This window comes from Vitis vinifera, chromosome 2 (genome assembly GCF_030704535.1).
Source record: "Vitis vinifera cultivar Pinot Noir 40024 chromosome 2, ASM3070453v1".
Lineage (NCBI taxonomy): Eukaryota > Viridiplantae > Streptophyta > Magnoliopsida > Vitales > Vitaceae > Vitis > Vitis vinifera.
In genome coordinates this window covers 17,988,123-18,013,207 of record NC_081806.1, presented here as the reverse complement: position 1 = coordinate 18,013,207, position 25,085 = coordinate 17,988,123, and the positions used below count along the sequence as shown (strand labels likewise).

The following is a 25,085-nucleotide window of genomic DNA, read 5'->3' as shown; positions in this document are numbered from 1 at the left end:
TAGAGAGTAAGAGGGGTAAGGGGAAAGGGTGGGTGGCACCTTACGCACTTTTTTAGGAGGAGTTCAATGTAGTCAGATGGAAAAGAAGTGCATATCGGAAACAAATGGGGCATCTATGGAATGAATAAACCTAATGCCTTGTCTAGTAAGCAGCCATTTTATATAAATATTAATTTATATATAAAAATATTAATATATATAAATTAAATAGGGAATCCACTTTAGGTCTGAATAAGATCAGCAGGAAACAGTCTTCAGTCGATGTATGTCGAATAACGATGATCATAGACCAACCTCAATGATCGTAGACCAACCTCATTCTCATTTTGGTTTTAGTATTATGTTATGGATCTTGGTTTGTGCTTTATGGCTTTTCCACTCATGACATGACTCGTCTTACTTGTGTGTTGCCTAAAGAAACCCATATAAGTGGTTCATTCAAGAAATTCCTACCTCTATCTATCTCTGAGATGTTTGGATTTTTCAAAACTCTATGGACATGCAGAAGAGAAATGCTATCCCCACTTGGACCAAGACATAACTTTTACTTGTTCAAATAACAATTAAGTTAAAGCAAGGTCAGGAACAACAAATCTCTTTATGATAAATAGATCCATTTTGCAAGTTCGTTATTATGGATAGTTCCTACGAAGGATCAAACTAATGGCGTATACAATACTTGAATTCTTGATGTAGATGCTACATAGTTGGTTCTCATCCTTCAGAGACTACAAGTGTAATAGGAGCATCCATCGACAAAGGGATCACCCTAAGATGATCATCTCATGGCTATTGAGAACGAATCAAATCAGATGGTTCTATTTCCCAATCTTTCTGACTTGCTCCTATGGAACCAAGGTCAAAAAGATTGAAAAAATCAATCATTCACAACCATTGATGAAGGATTCATCAAAAAGTTAAGGATTACTAATCCTTTTTAGAAATTGAATGGATTCGGTCTTATACATACGCGAGGAAGGTAATGAAAAAATAAAGAAGATGAGTTCTTCTTTCTTTTATAACTAAAGAGTCGTGCAAGATGAAATTCTCATGCACGGTTTGAATGAGAAAGAGAAGTGATGAATCCTCTTTTCAACTCTGACTCTCCCCCTCTAATAGTTGCTTTTTAATTTATTTTATTTTTTTTGTTACTTCGAATTAAAGTAGCTGCTTCAGCTTCAGCCACTCGAATTTTTTATATTCCTTTTTATTTCTCATCAAACGAATGACATCTTCTTCTAGAAATCCTAGCTATTCTTAGAATGATATTAGGGAATCTCATTGCTATTACTCAAACAAGCATGAAACATATGCTTGCATATTCTTCCATAGGTCAAATCTATTAAACCATGAAAACCTAAAAAATTGTAAGAAAATGATCAAGGATGTCATTGATTTAGAATGACATCAAATAATATTAAAATATATAAAAAATAAAGAAAAAAAATAAAGAAAAAGTAAAATAATAATAATAATAATAATAATAATGAAGACTTCATCCTCTTATTTCTCTTTATACTAGTAACTTAAAGAAACTAGAAAAAATAGAGGAAATTTCATTGCTCACATAAAATTCAAAGCATCTTTGATTTTATTCATATGGGGACTAGAACTTTATGGCTCTCAAGTATGAAGTACATTGAGGCCCACTTGTTTGACACAATGACACTCCCATTTTATGACTGTTATTCTTTCAATTTAGTGTTCACAAAATGTATATGTGTAAATTTTAGAAAATTGAAGAGAATTTAATATTATAATAATTTCTTAGGCATTAAAAAAATACTTTTGAATCTAGGGTTTTATTTTCCCAAAAATTAAATCCAAAGAAGCTCCTTGTATAAGCATAAAATTTCTTCAATTTTCAATAAGAAAATAGAGAAACTATAAAAATTTAAAGATATGACTAGACCTACTTTCAAATGAGCAAAAGTTAAAGAAATCCCAAAGTAATACAAACTAAACATGAATAAGATTACCATATGCTAAGTCTTTTGATCCAATCTCGCAAGCTATTAATCAAAGATAGACTCATGCTTGGTATCTTCTTCTTCTTCTTCTTATGCTAGAATTAAGAATTTCATTGATCATTGTTTGGCGGCTAAGGTTCAACTAGCCAATATGTGTTAGGTTTTATATATTTGAAGGCTAAGGTTCAATGAATCAATGTCTATTAGGTTTCTAAGAAGAGTGAGGCCCACCTTAGCTAGAATTATATATAATGGGACTAAAATTCTCAAGTAATATGTGTGATTAGTCTTTTGCAATTTAACACCATATTGTGTCCACACATTTAGAGATTTTACTTGAATTTTAATATATATATATATATATATATATATATGTGTGTGTGTGTGTGTGTGTGTGTGTGTGTGTATACATTTATATATTAGGGTTCCTTTCTTTGGAAAGATTATTCACACACAAGGAATTATTAAAAAAAAATTCAAAAAAAAAAACCTTATTTTAGGTAACTGTGTAAGATGTTGCATGTTTAATGAACTTGTAATAATTCATTTTCTTTTACATCGAAGTAAAAATAAGATTTTTTATATTTATTGAACTATTAATAGTTTTACTTTTTTTAACAACAAAATATAGTATTTTGAATACTAAACAATGTCACATTCCAACTTAATATACTAGCCTAATGAGTGATTAAAGATATGGAAAAGAAATTGAGATAATGTACTTCTAAGTGCGTATAGGAGGGGCCTTCGGTGCATACCACCATGGCAAGCAAAACAACCCAAGGAGTCTAATCTATGGTTGGTTTAAGGCCCAACCAATGGCTGGGAGTTTCTTGAATTCGAGGCTAAGAATTTGCTCATTTTTAGTATTGAATGTTGAGGTGTAATTTCATGGTTGCAATGAGAGTTGAACAATGGCCAATCTATGTCCAATTACATAAAATTTATAATTATTGAAAATAACATATGGCTCACCAAAAAGTTGTGTTTGTATCCACAATGGAAAATTTTGGCAACTTAATTATTATGCTATTTAACTCAAAAGAATGATTTATGTTCCCAACAATCTAAATGTATTTGTTTTTATAGGTTTTTACCATATAATTAACCAAAGTAGGGAGATTGGATTAATACAAGTTAAATATATCCCAATGAGTGTGAATGATTTTAAAATATTATAGTATCTATCTTAATACAAAACCCACACACCTTTAACCTTTTGTAAACACCCCATCTTGCTCTACTTTCACATATTCAACCTTAACACTCGTTGGATAAGAATTGCACCACCTTCCTAGACATAATACTGACAACTCCATTTTCTTCTCCCATGAGTTTCATTCTGCTAAGGCAATCTACCTTGATTGTTCCTTCAAGCTTGCTAAGTATATATGTTTTCTTATTTTTTTCTTTTCTTTCCTATACATATTTTTAAAAATGAAAGTAACCAATCATTCTCCTCTTATTTTGGAGAAGTGTGATGAAAATTATGCAAAGGATGAAATTTAGAAATTCTTACACAAACTTTAGACAATAAGATGCCACCATAAGTGGAATGGAAACAAAGAATGAAATTGAAATCATGAAAACAATAGCAAAAAATATGGAGCCCATATGAAAGAAAAGCCAAATATATATATATATATATATATATATATAGAATATAACAAGGTAGATGTATTTAAAACTATGGTGAAATGGACTAACATAAAAATTTACATCAAACTCGCAAAAGAACATAAGGACCTCTCTATCTAAAATCACAATAGAAATAAACCTATGAAACATAACCTTGTTCTTAACCCAACTAACCCAAGCTTACCTTAGCATTAACCATTATTGCAAAATAAACCTAAACATTAAAAGAAATTTGTGATATTTCAAGAAATCATTAGGTGTATAAAGAACTCCCTACCGGTTTTAGTTGATTGTCACCACTAACTAACAATGATCAATGTTGAAAGAAATATGTACAAAGAAAAAATTTGTCCACTCATTAAAAGTCATGTGTCAATAATTAACTAATAATATGTTGAAAATCTTGCAAAAACAATAATAAGAAATCAGTTAATTGTGATGAAGCAAAAGAATATTATAATTATCTTAATTAATTAATTATAATAATTAAAATAAATAATAATTATCACAATAAAAAGGATGATTATGTCTAGGAAAGCAAGAGATAATATCAAAATAAAATTTCTAACCTAATAAGTAGAGGGTTCCACTCATTTGAAAGCACACATTGAAGATGGACAAAAATTTTAATAGTTGTTGAAGAAATTCCTTCAAGATTCAAGATTTCTTGAAAAGATGAATATTTGAAGATCTCTTAAAGAGTTAAAGAATATCAAAGATTTCTTAGAGAAATATTTGATGATTTAAAGATTTTTTTCATTGAAAGAATTTATTATCTAGTGTCTATTTATGAAACCCCATCCTTTTGATCCAAAATTAAACGTTAAATTGTTTAAAATGGTGTTTGTGTATTTATTAGAAGAATCAAGGGGCATATTAATGATTGTAAAGTACAAACAAATCAACTTACAATTTTGTTAACAATTTTCTTATTTGAGAAAATTTATGTGTTAAAAATCATTAAGTCCTAGCCTATCAAAGAACCAGATTACCAATATTGATGTCACCAATGGTTGCTAAATATTTATAGTTGGTGACAATTGTTAGATGTAAATGGCAGAGTGGAAGTGGCATTGTTTGAAAAACTGGATCATGGAGTTTTCATTCATAGGACATGTAAATGGTGCATCTAGCCTAATCAACATTGCAATAGCCTATTAAATAAAGGGACCTTTTTTTAAGAAAGCGAAGTCCATAATCCATGGTTCCCTTTAAATAGGTCAAAATACTTTCACAACTTGCATGTCAGCTTCTATGGGAGATTGAAATTGTTGATAGACTTTGTTTATTGCATAGACAATACCCTGTCTTGTAAACGTGAGATATTGCAAGGAACCTATAAGCTGCCTATAAAGGGTTTGATCAATTGGATGATCATCAATTGGGTTACTCATAGGTTTGATAGCCATGAGCATGTTTAAGTGAGAGTACTCAAGCATTTTCATCCCACTAAGTAAGTCTCTAAGATACTTTCTTTAGGAAACAAAGATACTGCCATAAAAGTTTTGGACTTCCAAGTTGAGAAAGTAATGAACATGTCCCAGGCCTCGAAAGAAAACTCGTTGCTTAATGTGTGCATGAGATTATTGTGGGACCCTCTATGCAAGGCCGTCCTGAAGTCCACCACTCTCTCAAGGCCGTTTAGCTAAAGGAGCTGTATGGGAAACCGTCCTCAGTCGAATGGCTCAATGGCCCTTGGGCCGAGTGACTGATCTATCTCCAAGTAGGTCAGAAGAATAAATCCTACACAGATACAGCATGACTAAGGCTTGACCATTCATTATGTATTCACATACCCATTATTGCGGAGATTGTGCGTAATGGAAAACATTCCATTCTTGGCGTTTGACAATGGTCTTCTTCTTTGCTAGTCAGGGGACAGGATTTGAAGTCACTCAGGAAGTGGAACCAAGGGCTTGGCGTAAAGTCCCTCTTGCCATTTTTTTCTCACAAGCGTTTAGGCGAGCCTGTCTTGCCTTAGTGTCAACGAGTCGGGTGACCTTGTAGAAAGGCAAGTCCTTTAGCATGAAGTGCTCGCCCAGCACAAGGGTCAGCGGTGCTAGCCTTGGAAGAAGAGGGATTACAAATGGCTTGGCTTGAGCAAGAACGATCCTCAGGTTCTTCTCAGTGAGCAGCACACTGTGACTCCGCTCGAATGGGTCAATCTTAAACAATTTGTTGAGACGGGCAAATGAAGACTTCTCTACCCACTCAACCAAGTGGCCACGCCTATCTTTGCCTGGGCAAACAAGACACATATTAGTTGAAGTCACAAAAATAATGAGAATAAGAAATATGCAAGTCATTTAAACATTCAATACTTGGTATCTCCAGAGATCGTGTGGACTTAAAAAACTTGTTCGGACCCTCGGTTGATCCACCCCATGGATCAGACACTAATACATGTCTTTTGGCCCAACCCTTATTGGAGTCCAGCAGTTCAATTACAAACTGTAAGAGAAAATTTTTCTGGCTTCCGTTTTTCTTTTAATTATCTGGTTTAAAAACCAACAGAGTGAAGGTAAGAGGGATCCGGGAAAAATGCAAAAATTGCTTCACCAAGGAGGGAATGGGCAGGCAGAGTCTCACTGCACACTATTCTTTGTTGAAGTAGATCATGTTATTAGGAAGCTTGTTAGTAGATCATCTTTATGGTCTCGCTGCAAACTATTGCTTAATCCTGATAAATCACAACCATAAATCAAAATGATTAGATATTATTACCCTAATGAATAAAAATTCTATCTACATAAGGGTAGGTTTAATTTATTGAAATTTCAATAGGAACAACTGTCCATAAAGATTTTGTGTGAATGATTGTAAGGCTCTATTAATATATCAAACTGTCCATATAAGCTGTATAAGGAATACAATTGTACGAGCTTATACGACTGTACGAGGATTCATTAGGGTAGTTGTCATTGACCATTGACTTGAGTTGTACCCCATGGTTTGTGGTAATCGCATAATTTGTTCCATTATGCCCCTGCAATGTGGTTCAATTGAAAACACCAATCTTAGGTCAAAGGTGAGGTAATCTACAGGTTGTGCTCCTTTAACACCCTTCATCTCTGCATTTACAAAACAAACCACTTAAATCATACACAAACATATTGTTTTTATTGAAGCAGACAAATAAATACCTCCACAGTTCTATAAAAGATTGGTTACCTATGTTTCTGCCTAGTAATAATCTCCTAGACTATGTTGTCGATCAATACAAGAAATAATATTTGATCAAATAAAGCACACGATGTGAAGTCTAGTTACACATGGACTTCATTACTTGACAAAAATGACACAAACAATGTCCTGATATTGTGCAAATGGATTTTTGCTGGATTAAGTTGCCCAAAGTACAAAACTAAAACAATAAACATGGTTTCACATGGCTGTAACATCAAGCAGCATCCTAATCAGAATAAAGCAATAGTGATAAGTCAGTCTACTCATCCATGTAAAGAGAGCTCTTCAAGTAAGTCTAAGCATGAAACTGCATTCATGGAAACTGAGAAATATTTGATATCTAATTTGGTATAAACTTTATGTTGTTGAATTTGAATATAACTTACCATGAAGAATGTCATGAAGAGTATAACTTTGATATCTAATGGGTTTTTTGCAGTGTGTGGATTTCCAATCTGAGGAGCTTTTTAAGAGAACCTGTTGATTTGCAAGATCAACATGTGACAGAAAACACTCCAATTAAAAATATATAAAAATAAATAAAGTAAGAATAATCACCATTTGGTTTCTAAGAAAAAATATAAATAAATTGACATATATATTTTTAAAATTTATATAATAAAAAATGTATATATTACACAAGATTAATTGTTGCAAACTGCTAAATTTAATGCATTGCATAACCAATTTTCCTCATTTACCTATGAAAGAAAGTGAGAAAAGATTGGGAAATGATTTTATTATCTATGGATAACGTGGACAAAATGTAAGAATAAAGGAAAATGTTAAAAGAATTTCTTTCCCATTTTTCTTATAAAAAAGGTGATGAAAGTTTGGGGACAGGGTATTCTAAAAGATTTAGTGCCTAATTGGAAATATTTTTTAGAATAGTATTTTGTTGTTAAAAAAAAAACACAGAAAACATATTAGATAATCAAAAACTATTTTTTATTTTTAAAAATAGAAAATAAAGTGTTTTTAGATAACATCTTTTTGTAGTTTTCTATTGTTTTAACTTGTTTTTTAAGGATTATTTTAAGAAATAATTATACAAATATGTAGAATGATTAAAAATAAAATACTAAATATAAAAATTATTTTTAAAACATGTTTAAAAATATTAAGAACAGGTTGAAAACATTTTAAGTTTTCAAATAAACTTTTGTTCTATAAAAATCAGAGAATAATTTTTAAAAGTCATCTTCAAAAACTATTTTTCAAAGTTGTTTTCGAAAACACTTATCAAACATGCCTTTAATTTTAATAGTTCTCAACATTTTCCTAAAAAACTAAACCAAAAGAAAATCCTATCAACTTTCCTTGCCATAAATTTATACGTACAAATTGTGTGAAGTCTTACGAAACAATCAAAATAATAGAAAAAATATGCTAACAATTGTTTTTATTAAAATAATTGTGGGGTACAAACTCTTTGATAATATTCTTTACAAAAGAATATTTTTTTCTCTCGGTCCTTTACTTTGATCATAATTTAATAGACAATGATGAAGTGTTTCTTTGTTTTGAAAATCAATTAAGGGTTTAAAGTGACTTATTCTCAAATGACTTTGTTGAAAAAAAAGATCACATATATAATGCTTTTATAATTTCTCAAACTTACAGATAAATTTTTTGAAACATTTTTCTTTTTGTGAAGACATTTTTCCCGTATGAAATTATTTTATTGATTCCCTCCATTGAAGGAAGTCATTAATATTTATTGGTGAAGTTAGAGAATTAAATTTGGACTCCCCAAGATTTAATTTGTTTAATTCAAAGAATTTGACATTTTGATTTTAGAAACTTGTCTTCCATATTAAAGAGATTTTCTAACAAAAGAATATTTATTTATTTTTAATTCTTTTTTTGTTTTAATAAAAAGATTTATTTCTTTTGTTCAAGAAATTTACCAATTAAAAAATATTTATTTATAATTCTCTTTTGAACTTCAATTGACATATTTATTTTTGTTTTGTAAGATTTAATTTTGTAGTGTTTCAAATTTCACTAATGGAGGAATCTAGAAGTATATATATATATTACAAAGTCGAACACTTTTAAAGATATCTAAAGGTATAATATCACATGTTTTAAAAGCATGTAAAATTGATAAAATTACAGATATTTTTATTGATTATTATATTCATTTTTTAGCACTTGAAAATGGAGGAATCGATAAAAATATATGTAATTTTAGGGTTGGATGACTTTTAAAATATATGAAATTATACCTCTGAATATCCTTAAAGGTATTTGACTTTGTAGTTTTGAACATCATTAAAAGCATCACACTTTTAGGCCTGGGCACCCTATTACCTTTTTTTTTTTCTTTTACTTTTTCAAACCTGATCACCTCAAAATATTTTCCAAATGACTTTGTCAAGAGACAAGATCACATGTATATTTTATAATTTCTCGAACTTATGGATAAATTTTAAGAAATATTTTTCTTCTTGTGAAGACATTTTTCCCATATAAAATTATTTTATTGATTCCCTCCATTGAAGGAAGTTAAAGAATTCCCAAGATTTAATTTGTTTAATTCAAAGAATTTGATATTTTTATTTTAGAAACTTGTCTTCAAGAGATTTGCTAACAAAGAATATTTATTTATTTTTAGTTTTTTTATTTTAATAAAAAGATTTGTTTCTTTTGTTCAAGAAATTTACCAATAAAAAAATATTTTCTCTTTTGAACTTCAATTGACTTATTTGTTTTTGTTTTTGTTTTATAAAATTTAATTTTATAGTCTTTCAAATTTCACCAAGTGTCCTCTTTTAAATGGTATGTCACATGTTGACATTTCACTAAGAAATCAAAATTTTAAAGAAGAATTTAATAATAATTTAATTAACTGAAATTTTGTAGGTGTACAAAGAGAGAGAAAGAGGTAGAGGGAGAAATTTTAAAGAGGAATTTAATAATAATTTAATTAACTGAAATTTTGTATGTGTACAAAGACAGAGAGAGAGAGAGAGAGAGAGAGAGAGAGAGAGAGAGAGAGAGAGAGAGAGAGAGAGAGAGAGAGAGAGAGAGAGAGAGAGAGGGATGTATTGCACAATGGATTACAATAATTTTTTGGGAGAATTGTGTTTTGGGCCCAGCTGGGCCCAAAAATTGATAAAAGATCCTCATAAGTTTCATATTTAAACCCAACACCTAAAGAAAGTCTACAAATTGAAAAGAAGGATATGAAACATTTAATTTTCCGAAAATGCCCTTTATTGTCGACAAGAAAAAAAAAACAACTAACTTCCCACTCTCTTTCATTCTTTTTTTCCCTCTCTTTTTCATCATTCACCTTATTTTTTTCTCTCACATATTAATCGGTGGGACATGTAAATTAATTCTTTTCTAGAAAGGTGCTACTATTTTCATCAATTATTTTTCTCCCAAAAACCATGCCTAATAAATTAAAGATTGGTAATCAATGGTTGAAAAGGATTATTACTATATTTTTAAAGTAAAATTTTTTTAAATACCTCATAAAATATTTTTTTTTAAACTTACAAAATATATAATAAATAATTTTTAAACACCTTAAAAAAATATTATTTTTCTTTTTTATCCAATATATATATAAATATCTTTAAGGTTGTAGACAATTATTTGAATATTTTCTCTATTTTTGGACAATACATTGATATTGTTTTAATATATTATTTTGTAACATGATCATCTTTTAACTAATGGTGATAATTAATTTTTAATTGAATAATGTATTATAACTTAATAATTTGAAAAATATTCAAATGCCTTTTTAAATTTAAAATAAATGTGGACTTGACATGATTTAAATTATTAAAGCATGATGTCATTAAGTCAAGCAAATGTATCATATTAAGAGATGTGTATGTAAATTATATCATAGTTTTCTCTTTTTTTATTTTTTTTCCTCGTACATGATATCTTTTGTATAAAGTTTTGTAGATGAAAAATAATAAAATCTTTTGTTATGTAAAGAGGTATAACAACACATTAAAATTGAAAAGAGAATATAATGGAATACAAATTAGATGAAAATCACTTTAAATAAGGATATAATAGAAAACATATAAATGTAAGAAAAAACAAGTTTAGATGAAATTTAAAATAAAAAATCAAAGAAAATAAATTAAAAGTAATAATATAAAAATCGTAGAATCTTTAAAACTATAATTACAACAAAAAAATTATTTTAAATTAACTTGATAATTTAAATTAATGATTTTTTATAAAAAAAATTACAAATGTTACAAAGATAATTTTTTATCCTTTTTAATTCTATTTAAATATAATTTTTTTAATATCTGCTAACATTATGTTTATAAAGGTAAAATAGTAAAAAATATATATTTCATTCGGTTTACTTGTAATAAACATTTTAAATGTGATTAATTTTAATTTTATTTCCTATGTTTTAATTTTGGTAGAGAAGATCTAAATGACATAGTTTGGTAAAAAAAATATTCATAATTTTGCCTCAACAGTTATTATCTGTTGTTTATATTGTCTTAAGTTATTTGAAACAATGACATTAATGTGTTATCCATTTATATTAATTTGATTTCACAAAAAAAAAAAAAGGTAATACCTAAATATTATGGTTAATTTTCCTTTATATAGGATGTAAATGTTGTAAGAAAAAATATTGTTAAAACTACTTAAATGAAATATGCAATTACAAATTTTGGATGATGAAATTTCAAATTTCAAATTAAAACAATTTTTAGGTGAAGGAATGTGTGGGGGAAAAGTGTTCAATCCTTAGGTGACAAAAAAAAAAAAAAAAAAGTTCAGAATTGATTAAAATCTTGCATAAAAGATAACCTTGTACACCCTTGTATAATTAGTACATTTACCACATACAGTTAGTACATTGCCTTACACAGTGAGTGGAATACTCTTTTATAATTAGTGTAACACCCTTATATAATAGTGCAAATTTCATAAACAATTTATGGGTAACAAAAAAAAAATAAAGAAATGATTCAAAATCGACTAAAATCTTTCACAAATGGTAACCTTGTACACCCTTGTACACTTAGTATATTTCCCTTGTACACTTAGTACATTTCCCTTGTACAGTTAGTGTAACATCATTGTACAATGGTGCAATATATCCCTCTTAAGTTGTGTGTCCACGTAGATATATTAATCTTATTTCTAATGGTTTGGCTAACAAAATGGTGGATGAATTATGATTAAATTTTTTTTCCCCAAACATTATTACTAAGAAAAGTATCGAAATTTTCATGTGAAAGTTAAATAAATTGCATGACGTAGGTATGCAATCTATGGGTGACAAGGAAATTGAAAAAGTGATTCAAAATCGATTAAATTTTTTTATAGATGGTAATCTTGTACACCCTTGTACACTTAGTACATTTCCCTTGTACAATTAGTGTAATACTATTGTACAATATATCTATCCTAAGTAATATGTCCATGTAGGTGTGTTAACCATATTTCTAATGGTTTAACTAATAAAAGGATGGATGAATTAGGGTTAGTTTTTTTTTTTTTCCAAACATCATTATTGGGGAAAGTATCAGAATTTCCATATGGGAGTTAAATAAAGTGCATGACATGAATATGCAATTTGTGGGTGACAAGGAAAATAAAGGAGTGGTTCAAAATAGATTGAAATATTTTATAAATGGTAATCTTATACACTACTTGTACACTTAGTACATTTCTCTTATACAGTTAGTAAATACTCTTATATAGTGACACAAATTTCATATTCCCGTAGTGCATATATGCCTATATTTGTATTAAACATGATTCTAGTAGTTTGATTAAAAAAATGATGAAAAACTTCAATCCAATTTTTTTATGAACATATTACATTTTTGTGAAAAAAAATATACAATTGACCAATTCTTTTATTTAATTGTGAACATATTATATTTTAAAAATAAAAAAGAATAATTAATAAATGAAATTTAATTATTTTTATTATCTTAGTATTAAACAAGGTCTTCAATTTTCATTTTAAAAAATATTTTTCATTTTTTTAATTAAATCTATTTTCAAAAAAAGACAATATAGAAAATAAAAATAATTTTTAAAAATAAAAAAATAATAAAAACTAGAAAAAATATTTTAAGACCAAACTCAAACATAATCTATATAATTTTTAACTACTTGTTTTTATTTAAAATGAGTAAACATATCATTTAACTCTTTTGTATGAGAAAAAAATCAATCTTTACTATACTATGTATTGATATAATCCATTTCTAAATACGAAAACATTTTAGTTGGATATTTAAAATAAAAACTCTTCATCTATCCTCTTTCTCTCTTTTTTTTTTTTCTCATTTCAATAAATTTTCAATTAATTCAAATCATTAAAAAAATTCCTTAATAAACAAATTTGGAACATTCATATAACTTATTACAAAAGTCTATGTTCAAAAAATTATTAAACTATGGAAAGAAAAAGATTAAAAAAAAAAAAACTTTAAACTTTTTATTTTATAATAATAAAAAAATAAACTTTAAAATACTTTTTAGTATAAAAGAAAAAAAATAGTAAATATATTTATTTTAAATAGTGTTTTAATCATTAAATTATTTACTTGTAAAATGTAAAAAGTAATTTTTATTCATTTAAATTAATATTTTTTTCAAAAGTATGTTCCAAAATAATTTTTGAATCATTAATATAATTTTTATTTATTTATAATTTAAAAATAGTAAATAATATTGATTTTTCAATTATTTTTAAAGGAGTTTAAAAAATAATAAAAAATAAAAAAATGATTAAATAAAGGAGAATTTTATGGATGGGCATCTAAAGAGTGGTGGTATAAAGACAAAATGATGGGTGTAAGTAAAAAGGGGTATTTTTGTCTATTCCAACCTTATATCATTACAATCAATTATAGGTGTTTGGAGGATATTTTATTAATTTTTGTGCCTAGCTGGGTCCAAAACACAATTCTCCCTAATTTTTTATGATAGGAGGGGACCGTTCTGACATTGAAAGAGACATAACGTAGAGGAAAGGACCATGGCTTTTAGGGGGGTCGTGAAACAATGGACACCATACACGTAGAGTAAGAATGATAGGAGGGTGTGGTGCAGAAGAAAAGAGTAGTGATGATATTTTAGGTGCATTAAGACAGTGGGTGGATTTGAAACACAACCCAAAATTCTGCCTTTTTATCGTTGTGTAGCTTCTTGGGGCCTGGAGAGAAAAAAACACGTGAAACACATCTAAAATTCTACCTCTTATGTCTTATCTAAACCGTGTCGTAGGCTGAGCAAGATGCTCCGCCGCGTTATTGGAGTGCAGCAATAGGCTATAAATATCAGCTACCTTCTTCTCAAAGCAAACCATCACATAAACTCCTTCAATTTTCTCTTCATCATTTTTTCTATATTCTATCAACAAACTCCTTGCCTGGAAGGACATGGCATCATCATCGTCTCCTCTAGTATTCTCCGTTAAACGGTGTGCTCCAGAGTTTGTTCGGCCTACAAACCCTACCCCACGAGAGGTGAAGCAGCTTTCTGATTTAGATGATCAAGAAGGCCTTCGCTTTCAAGTTCCTGTGATAATGTTTTACCCAAACAATCCTTTAATGAAAGGAAAAGACCCTGCAAAGGTCATTAAAGAAGCTCTAGGTAAGGCGCTTGTATACTACTACCCATTTGCAGGTAGGCTGATTGAAGGGGATAATAGAAAACTCATGGTGGACTGCACCGGTGAAGGGGTCTTGTTCATTGAAGCCGATGCCGATACCACACTTGAGAATCTTGGTGATTCAATTCAACCAATGTGCCCCTGCTACGAGGAGATTCTGTATGATGTCCCTGGCTCCGGGGAAATTCTTGGTTCCCCTCTTATCTTAATTCAGGTAAATATTTTTCATTATAAGAAAATGTTTGGTAAGTCAACTTTACCCAAAAATGATATTTGATTAGACAACTTAATATTATATTTAAATTATTTTTACTTTAATTATTAAATTAAAATAATTATTTTAGATAGTATTTATTTTTAACTTAATAATGAATGTAATTTACTTTCATATGTCACATACTTTGTTTTTAACTTTTTCTTTATTTTTTATTTTTCACTTATTTTTAAAAATTTTAATTGAATTGAAAAAATAAAAATATTTAGTTTTTTGAAATAATAAAAGTAACTTTTTGAAACCACATTAGTGAGAGTATTTTTTAGAATTATTATTTTACATCCATTTTTTATAATAAATATTTTATGATTGTTTTATAAATAAATTTATTATTTAAAATTAATGAAAGCAAAGATGAGTTAAAATCAATAAAAAAAAATATTAATTGATAATGATTTAAAATAGATATCAAATAACCCAATACTTAAGCAAAAATTGTCTATTTCATTGGATGTTGCTAAAACATATATTGATAAAGCCGATGTTTGTACAATGCAGGTGACCCGATTGAGGTGTGGAGGATTTATATTTGCATTGCGCCTAAACCACACAATGAGTGATGGTCCTGGCTTGGTCCAATTCCTCGACGCCATAAGCGAGATGGCTCAAGGTCTGTCTGTGCCATCTCTGCTGCCCATATGGCAAAGAGAGCTGTTAAATGCCCGAAATCCGCCACGAATTACCCGTATACATCATGAATACGAGGAGGTAACCAATACCAGGGGCACACTAATGACCATGGACGAAAATAATTTGGTTCATCGATCATTCTTCTTTGGCCTCAAGGAGATAAGAGCACTTAGGAACCGACTTCCTGCAAGCCTCGGTGCCTGCTCGACGTTTGAGGTTCTAATAGCGTATGTATGGAGATGCCGCACAATTGCATTTGCAGTAGACCCTGATGAGGTTGTTCGCATTTCATGCTTAATCAATATGCGAGGCAAGCGCGGTTTCGATCTGCCTCCAGGATACTATGGAAATGCTTTTGTTTATCCAGCTTCAATTACTAAGGCTGGAATGCTATGTAAAAACCCATTGGAATATGCGATAAGGTTACTGAAGAAAGCCAAGGCGGAAATGAGCCAAGAGTATGTAAAATCAGTGGCAGATCTTATGGTCATCAAGGGCCGTCCCTCATTTACGCAGCCGGGGAACTATCTTATTTCAGATCTCACACGTGCCGGGTTTGGAGAGATCGACTTCGGGTGGGGAAAGCCAGTCTATGGTGGGATTGCTAGGGCTTTATCTAATATTAGCTTCTGTATGCGGTTCAGGAACAGCAAAGGAGAAGAAGGGAATGTTATACCTATATGCCTGCCTCCGCCAGTCATGGAAAGGTTTGAACAGGAGCTAAAGAGAATGACAAAAGAGGAAGAGCCTGTTAGACTTATTACATCCATGCTGTAAATTAAACAGAATCTACATGGATTTTAAGAATTAAGCAATTTAATTTAGTTTAGGATCTCTTTAAAAAAGTTTACAACCTAAATGTAGGAGGGTGGAGATTACTAGTGATAGGTGTTATGTCAATAGTAGGCAATATGACACTGTATTTGGCTTGAAGGCTCGAGTGCTGTTGAATACTTATTTCGGCCGGTGGTGTGAGCCATTCATCCTTTTAGGAAAGGAACTGAGCTATGGATTTCCATGCATAGCAAGTAGAAACATGTCTTGATAAACTCTATTTGTTTGGGGATACATGCAAGCATTTATCTCTTTTGAACAGAGCAATAGGCTAGGAAGACAAAAAGGGTATGTCTTCTGGGTGAATTTGTGTTTGCTATACCTTTTGAGAAATATTTACTTTTAATGTAGGTGTCAAAGTTCAAAGTTGTGGAAGGTATCTTGTTGATGAGATATGGTGCAACAAGAAAAACATCAACCTAAAAATTTGAAGGCACGTTAGCATGAAGCATCATTGCTAATTTATCATAACCCTTCTCATGGAAATGTAAGCCAATGATGTGACCCATCCCGGAGGTTAGGACACCACAATCATTTCACATGTGTGGTTTGACATGAGAAGTTAACAAAAAAATTTTAACTTAATTTCAATTTATCTTTTCATACAAAAATCCATAAATTAAATTATGACAAATCCCCTAAAAAGTAGTACATTGTAAAGTGAACCATTAATACAAAAAAATATCCAATTAAATTAGTCTCTTAGCTAAAGAAATAAAGAGGCTTTTGCACCTTTCATACACATGTCACTTATTCCCAAAATCTAAGTATACCTAAAAATATTTAATAAAAGGAGTGAATAAACTTGTATTACATGTGTTATTTTTCATAAAGTCTTAAGGCATATATATTTTTCAATAAATGTGCATATATTAAAAAAAAAAATTGTTACATTGTTAATACAATGCCCAACATAGTGAAACTTACGGAAGCAGGTAGCCTTAGATGTTCCTTGCATATTTGTGGGTGGAACCAAAACTAATCTAACGGTATACCATAGTGCGGACTTGCATTTTTCACGTACATTCTTGTTCAATGGTGAGATTTGCTTTTTAATGCAAAACTTTTTTTTGTAAAAATTGGAGTTACCACATATTTTTTTTATATTTTAAAGGAAAAACAAAATAAGAAATAAAATACTAAAAATGACTCCTTATTTGGAAAAACATGTCTTTAAAAATTGAATCCAAGTCTAGGGGTTTGGTTACATATCAAGAAGGTACTATAAAGTAGCAACTCTCTAAGTCCTAAAATAGGTCTCTACTAATTATCTAGAAGTGGAATTTCATTATGAAAAAAATTAGGCAATCTCTTCTATGTGTCTAGATTACAACCTAAAAGTTAAAATTATTTAATTATGTTCTTTTTAATACTAGTTTTTATAAAATCCCAATTGGTCCAGAACAAAGCGTATTTCCATGACATGCAAAAGTTAAATGATTTGACTGACTCAGAGATGCTTGAAAATCCTAAACAATTTTGTACAACCTATTCAATATGTCTAAGTTTCATGAAAAATAGGCATAAAGTATGATCACGCACATAACATATTTAAAATTAAATAAACACCCCCTTAACTCTTGAAAAGAACCATTAGGAGAAAAAAAAAATATATCTCCTACTTGGGAAATCCGTTTTGAGTGTTTTAGGTACCTAAGATTAAATTCAAAAAGTCTAGATTAAAGGAAAAATATCAAAATGAATTAAGGAAGTCATTAAATAATTTAATTTTAGAAAAAAATTCCTAGTGTCCATAACATAGTGAAAATGAATATGTGGAAAGATTGATTTATATCTATAAATTGAAAACAATTTTGAACTCAAAAAAAAAATTATATTAGCACATTTAGAAAGTCTATAACATCATTCAGTTATTAGAAAAAATTTAGGAAGGACTTAAATAATCTGAATTTAATTTTTCATCCAAAGGTTCAACAAATTACCCAAAGAGAGTAAAATATTTGTTTTTGAAGAACTTGAATGTAGGGATTTACCACTTCCCAAATTAATGTCCATGAAAATTATCCATACTTTCTTAATCTCATCTAATCATGGATAAGCTCACCAAGGTAAGGAATTACCCCATTTATGTGGAGTCATGAATTTATTTCATGTATTTTGAAAATTGAAATTCATTTAAAAATTAATGGAAAGATGCGTACCGATTGAAATTGGTAGCATGACTTTTGAAAAATAGATTTTCATACCTAATGACCTAATCATGAATTTTGAATGAGGTTGAAGGATTGATTTATTTATGGAAAGGGTTGACAACAATTTTAAAAGCATTAAAACCCATGAGATATCAAACACCAAATAATCAAAAGAAGTGAAAGCATGTGAATGTGAACTTACTTGTGAACTAATGTGAATCCAAAGGTTAACCTAAAGTGCAGTTGTATACAAGACCATTAGTGATCTATTTTAGGTGCCAAATTATGACACAAAAGTATCCTTAGAAAGTGTCTAATCAAGCCTAAACTTGTGATCATCTATTAATGTCAAGTGTGTGTATCATGAAAGGTGAGCTATAAGCATCCATTAGCCAAAAACACAAAATCAAAGAGAATGGATTTACATTCATATAAAAGCCAATTTTTATGTGTTTATCCAATGACTTACTTAGGTAAAATAAAAAAATTAAAAATTAAAGAAGAATCAGTTCTAATAATACAATTATCACTCAACAAGCATCAACATAAAATCAATATATCATCATCATCAATTGATCAACAATCTGTGCGGCCTATACATCCACACCTATCATGACAAAGTTTCATATCCAAATGATGCAAAATAAGAGAAGAAAAAGATGGAGATTGAGAATAATAATAAAAAACAAAGTCTTAAACACTTACCTCCAATTCCGATGATGCAAAGTGATATCCAAATTGCTAGTTACTATTGTCTTCTCCATTGAAAATCAAGCCATGAGAAGTCTCTATATGCAGTCATAATATTCACATTAAACAACATTAAGGAATTGAACCTCAAGCCTCCCCATTAACGCCACCAAAACCCAATTATTTTACCGCAAAACCAGCCTCCAAATTCATGCTCATATCAACCACCAAAACACCGTTCTTTTTTCCATAAAATTCAGCCTCCATATTCATGCACATGCAGCCACTGAAACACCATTCTTTTACCATAAAATTCAGCCACTAATTATGCATGCACAACCACCATATTCAGCTCATTTCTCCCTTGAAATTCAGCCATTACAAGTCTTCATAGGCATACACATTTCTCACATTTTCTTCCACAAATTCTGAAAAAAATGGGTATTGCTTACATACCTGTAGACCCTCCATTTTGTCCTACTAGCACATGCCCTATTGTGTGTTCGTTTAGTACTTTACAACAATTCCCTAGTGGCCCATTACTACTCGTGTAGTCTATATCTAAGTCACCTTAGGGACTTTGGTTGAGGGATCTATCTAACCCTGTTTTGACCCTTGGCAGCCTTAATTTAGACTTAGGCTCACATAGATACTCTTGGCACCACCTTAAGCCCATTTCGGCACCTAGGCCCATTTAGGCACCCTAGGCTCATTTAGGCACATTTGGCCTATTAGGCACCATCCTAGGCCCACATAGGCATCCTATGCCCATTTAGGTACCTTAGGCCCATTTAGGCACCCTAGGCCCATTTAGGCACCTTGGGCCCATTTAGGCACACTTGGCCCATTAGGCACCATCCTAGGCCCACATAGGCATCTTAGGCCCATTTAAGCACTTTAGGCCCAATTAGGCATCCTAGGTCCATTTAGGCACCCTAGGCCCACTTAGGCACCTTAGTGTCACGGACTTAGTTGTTCACTAAGCTCATGCGGCACTTAGGCAAGTCAAGAAGCTTGATCTTGCTAAGTTAGCCTTGCTCCCCAATGCTTAGCTTGCTAGGCTAAGGCGCTCACGACTCAAAAGCTTAAGAAGCTTAGTAGGCAACTCTTTAAATAATGGAAGCTCTTATTAACTCAAGGAAGCCTTTACAAGTGCTTGGAAGCTCACTTGCTTGGTTAGGAAGTGATTTGGGTGGTGCCTTGGCCAAATGAGGCCCTCACCTATTTATAGGCACTAATGGAACTCTCTGGAACCTTAGAGGGTTCCTTACAAATCAAGAAGATTCTAGAATACCCTACACAATTCTATGTACAACCCTATGTACAAGAGATTTCTAAAATTCTCTAGAAAGCCTTGGACTCCTCTCATGCCTTCCACCATAGTGTAGAAATGTATGGACATCTCTAGGCATCTCTAGAACCTTCCACACTCTTTCCTCCAATGGCTTAGTGTAGATGGCTCTAGGAGTCTCCAGAAGCTTCCTGGGCTCTATATAAACCCATGAGGAGGCTCATTTGAAGCATCCTATGACATTAGGCCCACTTAGGCACCCTAGCTCATTTAGGCACCTTACGCCCATTTAGGCACCCTAGTGTCACAGGATGCTTCAAATGACCCTCCCCATGGGCTTGTATAGGAGGAGGGAAGCTTCTGGAGCCATCTACACTAAGCCATTGGTGGGAAGAGTGTGAAAGGTTCTAGAAATGCCTAGAGATGTCCACACATCTCTACACTATGGTGGAAAGCATGAGAGGAGTCCAAGGCTTTCTAGAAAATTCTAAAGATCTCTTGCATATTCTTGTACATAAGGTTGTACATAGATTAGTGTAGGGAGTTCTAGAATATTCTTGATTTGTAAGGAACCCTCCAAGGTTCCAGAGAGTTCCATTGGTGCCTATAAATAGGTGAGGGCCTCATTTGGCCAAGGCACCACCCAAATCACTTCGTAACCAAGCAAGTGATCTTCTAAGCACTTGTAAAGGCTTCCTTGAGTTAATAAGAGCTTCCATTCTTTAAAGAGTTGCCTACTAAGCTTCTCAAGCTTCCGAGTAGTGAGCATCTTAGCCTAGCAAGCTAAGCATTGGGGGTAGGCTGACTTAGCAAGATCAAGCGTCTTGTCTTGCCTAAGTGCCGCACGAGCTTAGTGAACGACTAAGTCCGTGACACTAGGCCCACTTGGCCCATTTAGGCACCCTAGGCCCATTTAGGCACCATTGGCCCATCAGGCACCCTAGGCCCATTTAGGCACCATTGGCCCATCAGGCACCATCCTAGGCCCACATAGGCATCCTATGCCCATTTAGGCACCCTAGGCCTATTTACGTACCCTAAGCCCATTTAGGTACACTTGGCCCATTAGGCACCATCCTAGGCCCACATAGGCATCCTAGGCCCATTTAGGCACCTTAGGCCCAATTAGGCATCCTAGGTCCATTTAGGCGCCCTAGGCCACTTAGGCACCCTAGGCCCATTTAGGCACCCCTAGGCCTATTTAGGCACCTTAGCCCTATTTAGGCACCTTAGGCCCACTTAAGTACCCTAGACCCATTTAGGCACCCTAGGCCTATTTAAGCACCCTAGGCCCACTTAGGCACCCTAGGCCCATTTAGGCACACTTGACCCATTAGGCATCACCTTAGGCCCACTTAGGCGCCTTAGGCCCATTTAGATTATTTTTTACATGGATGCATGGTTTGCATGGCTTGCATGGTTGCATAGCTCATATGGCTTACATGTGTTTGATTTTTTAATTTTTTTTATCTCTCAATTTATTAGTTTTATTCATTTATTTACTTATTTTTAGAAAATTGCATGAGCTTAATGATTATATTAATTTCATTTTTATTTATCTATTTATTAATTTATTTTGATAGAAAGTTGTTTAAGTTGGTAATTCATTTTAGTTTTTCATGTGATCTATATTTTAAATTTCGTTTAAAATTGCATATTTTGGATTTTTTTTTAATTCTTAGTTACACATTTTTTTATTATTATTTTAACCCTTAGTTTTCTTTTATTTGTATTTTTATTTCCCTTTTATTATTTTTATTATTGGTTTTGCATAGGATTCCATGTGCTCCATATGGGAAAGAAATGGAGCATGCATGGGAAAGGAATGGATCATTTTGGAAAAGAAAATTGGGACAGCCTGCTGGTGATTGGAGAGAGAGAGGAAGAGAGAAAAGAAAAACTCACCAAAAAAGGAAGATGGAGCGTGAGTGAGTGGGATTGATTTGAAAAAGAAAATGGTGGTCTGAAAGAAAAGAGAAAAACACACCATTAAGGGAGGGTTTGCAGCTACACGTAAGGAAACGTTGACAAACACGCATCCAGAAAGGAAGTAGGGGGCAGCACCAAAACAAGAAGAAGATTGACAAAAAAAAAAAAAAAGGTCAGTTGCATGAAAGGAAGGAAATGAGAAGAAAATGAAAGAGATGAGAGAAAAAGGTAAGAGGGTTGACTAGTTTTTTTTTTTTGGAGGGGGGAATCACGTTGGTCTGGAAAAAAAAAATTAAAGGAAAGAAAAAAAGAGAATGAGTCCATGTGAAAGAAGAGGCATAGAAGATTTTTTTGAGAGGTGAGGCGGCGTTTTTTAGAAAGAGATTCAGGCTGCTGTTCAAGAAAAACCAGTCCGTGTTTTGGAGGCAATTCAGGCTGTTGTTCGGGGTAAAAATTAGTCCAATTTTGGAAGAGATTCGGACTGCTGTTCCGGGTAAAATTAGTTCAGTTTATGGAGGCGATTTAGGTTGTTGTTCGAGGTAGAAATCAATCCGGTTTTTGTAAGAGATTCGGACTACTGTTCGGGGAAAAACTAGTCTGTGTTTTGGAGGCAATTTAGGTTGTTGTTAGGGGTAAAAATTAGTCCGGTTTTGGAAGAGATTCGGGCTACTATTCGGGGTAAAATCTGTCTGATTTTTTGAGGTGATTCAGGCTGCTGTTTGGGGTAAAAATCAGTCCTATTTTTGGAAGAGATTGAGGCTACCGTTCGGGGTAAAATCAGTCCAGTTTTTAGAGGCGATTCAAGTTGCTGTTCGAGGTAAAAATCAGTCCAGTTTTTGGAAAAGATTCGGGCTGATGTTCAGGGTGAAATCAGTCCGATTTTTTGAGGAGATTTAGGTTGTTGTTCGGGGTAAAAATTAGTCCAGTTTTTGGAAGAGATTCGGGCTGCCATTTGGGGTAAAATCAGTCTGATTTTTGGAGGCGATTCAGGCTATTCTTCAAGGTAAAAATCAGTTTGATTTTTGGAAGAGATTCGGCTGCTATTCAGGGTGAAATCAGTCCAGTTTTTAGAGGAGGTTCAGGCTGCTATTCGGGGTGAAATCAATCTGGTTTTTGGAATAGATCGGTCTGCTGTTCGGGGTGAAATCAATCCATTTTTTGGAGGAGATTCATGTTGTTGTTTGGGGTGAAATCAGTCCGATTTTTGGAAGAGATTCGGGCTACTGTTCGGGGTGAAATCAGTCTGGTTTTTGGAGGAGATTCAAGCTGTTGTTCAGGGTAAAAATCAGTCCGTGTTTTGGAAGAGATTCAGGCTGCTATTCGGGGTGAAATCAATCCGTGTTTTCAAAGAGATTCAGGCTAGTGTTCGGGGTGAAATTAGTTCGTGTTTTGGAAGAGATTCAGGTTGTTGTTCGGGGCGAAATCAGTCCGTGTTTTCGAAGAGATTCAGGCTAGTGTTCAGGGTGAAATCAGTCCATGTTTTGGAAGAGATTTAGGTTGTTGGGTTTCTCTTTCTCCATGTTACAAAGCCACGGACAGTCCACCTAGATTGCCACTCATCCAATCTTCATCTGCACAGCTGCCATTTTAAGAAAGACACAATCCACACCATTGCTCGGAAAGGTAAGTTGGAATTTTGTTCTATTTAAATCTTGATTTATTACATAAAAAAAATGTGTTGATCGTCATTGGATCTAATATTGAAATAATTTCAGAGGTTTTCCTTGACTTTGTCTGTGTCAATAAACAATTCAAAATGCCTCGACTTTTTTATAACAGGTTCGAGTCAAATAATAATGATTCGAAGCACTTCTTTTTACACTATTTCGAAAACCCAAGTTCTCAATTGTATGGATATGTAAAATACAGGATTTCCAATCCTAGTAGGAAAAGAAGGGAAACAAATACTCAATGGAAAGTGAGTAAACATAATTCCATACTTGATCTCATGGATACATATAGAATTTTGTGGAAAGTTGTATTTGATGAAAGTCGTATGTATGGCTTGGAGGGAGATCTTTCGTATCTTTCAAGATCCACCCTATGATATGCGATCAAAAAGCCAAAATAAGTTATTTTAGACCTTATAAAAAGAAAACTGAATCTTGAACCCCTTTCACGCTCATGTCATGTTGAGGTACTACTGAAGAAAAAACTATGAAATCCGATTCAATTTATCCTAATCGATTAGTTAACACGTTGGTTAACTATATATATTCTGAATCAAGGAAAAAAATCATTGGCTTATCAAATTATCTATCGATCCGTGAAAAAGATTCAACAAAAGATATAAACAAATCCACTATATGTTTTACATCAAGCAATACGTGGAGTAACTCATAATGTAGCAATAAAAGCAAGACGTGTAGGTGGATCGACTCATCAAGTTCCCATTGAAATAGAATCCACACAAGGAAAAGCACTTTCCATTCGTTGGTTATTAAGAGCATCCCGAAAACGTTCGGGTCAAAATATGACTCTCAAATTAAGTTCCGAATTAGTGGATGTTGCCAAAGGGAGTGGCCATGCCATATTCAAAAAGGAAGAGACATGTAGAATGACAGAGGCAAATAAAGCTTTTGCACATTTTCGTTAATCCATGAACAAGATCTATATAGACACATAGATCCAAGGATCCAATCCATACATCTCGATCGAAAAAGAATCAATAGAAAATGAAAGAATCGGAATTGATCAATATATTTCTCGAAACAAACGAAAAGGAAACAAGAGATGAAATATAAATCATGGATCCACCAAGTCCTCTCAGGGACGTGCTTAAGAATAAGAAAGAGGAATCTCATGTAAATACCATTGAATAAGGTTTGATCCTATTCATGGCGATTCCTTAAAT

The 25,085-nt window shown here is 32.1% G+C and overlaps 1 protein-coding gene across 1 annotated transcript; it reads left to right on the top strand.

Moving 5' to 3' along the window:
* The first annotated feature begins 13,996 nt into the window (after nucleotides 1-13,996).
* On the top strand, nucleotides 13,997-16,543 carry LOC132253226 (methanol O-anthraniloyltransferase-like). The gene is made up of 2 exons (XM_059734868.1): nucleotides 13,997-14,644; nucleotides 15,203-16,543. The coding sequence occupies exons 1-2, from the start codon at nucleotides 14,198-14,200 to the stop codon at nucleotides 16,109-16,111; spliced, it is 1,356 nt and encodes a 451-aa protein (XP_059590851.1). The 5' UTR covers nucleotides 13,997-14,197; the 3' UTR covers nucleotides 16,112-16,543.
* The last annotated feature ends 8,542 nt before the right edge of the window (nucleotides 16,544-25,085 follow it).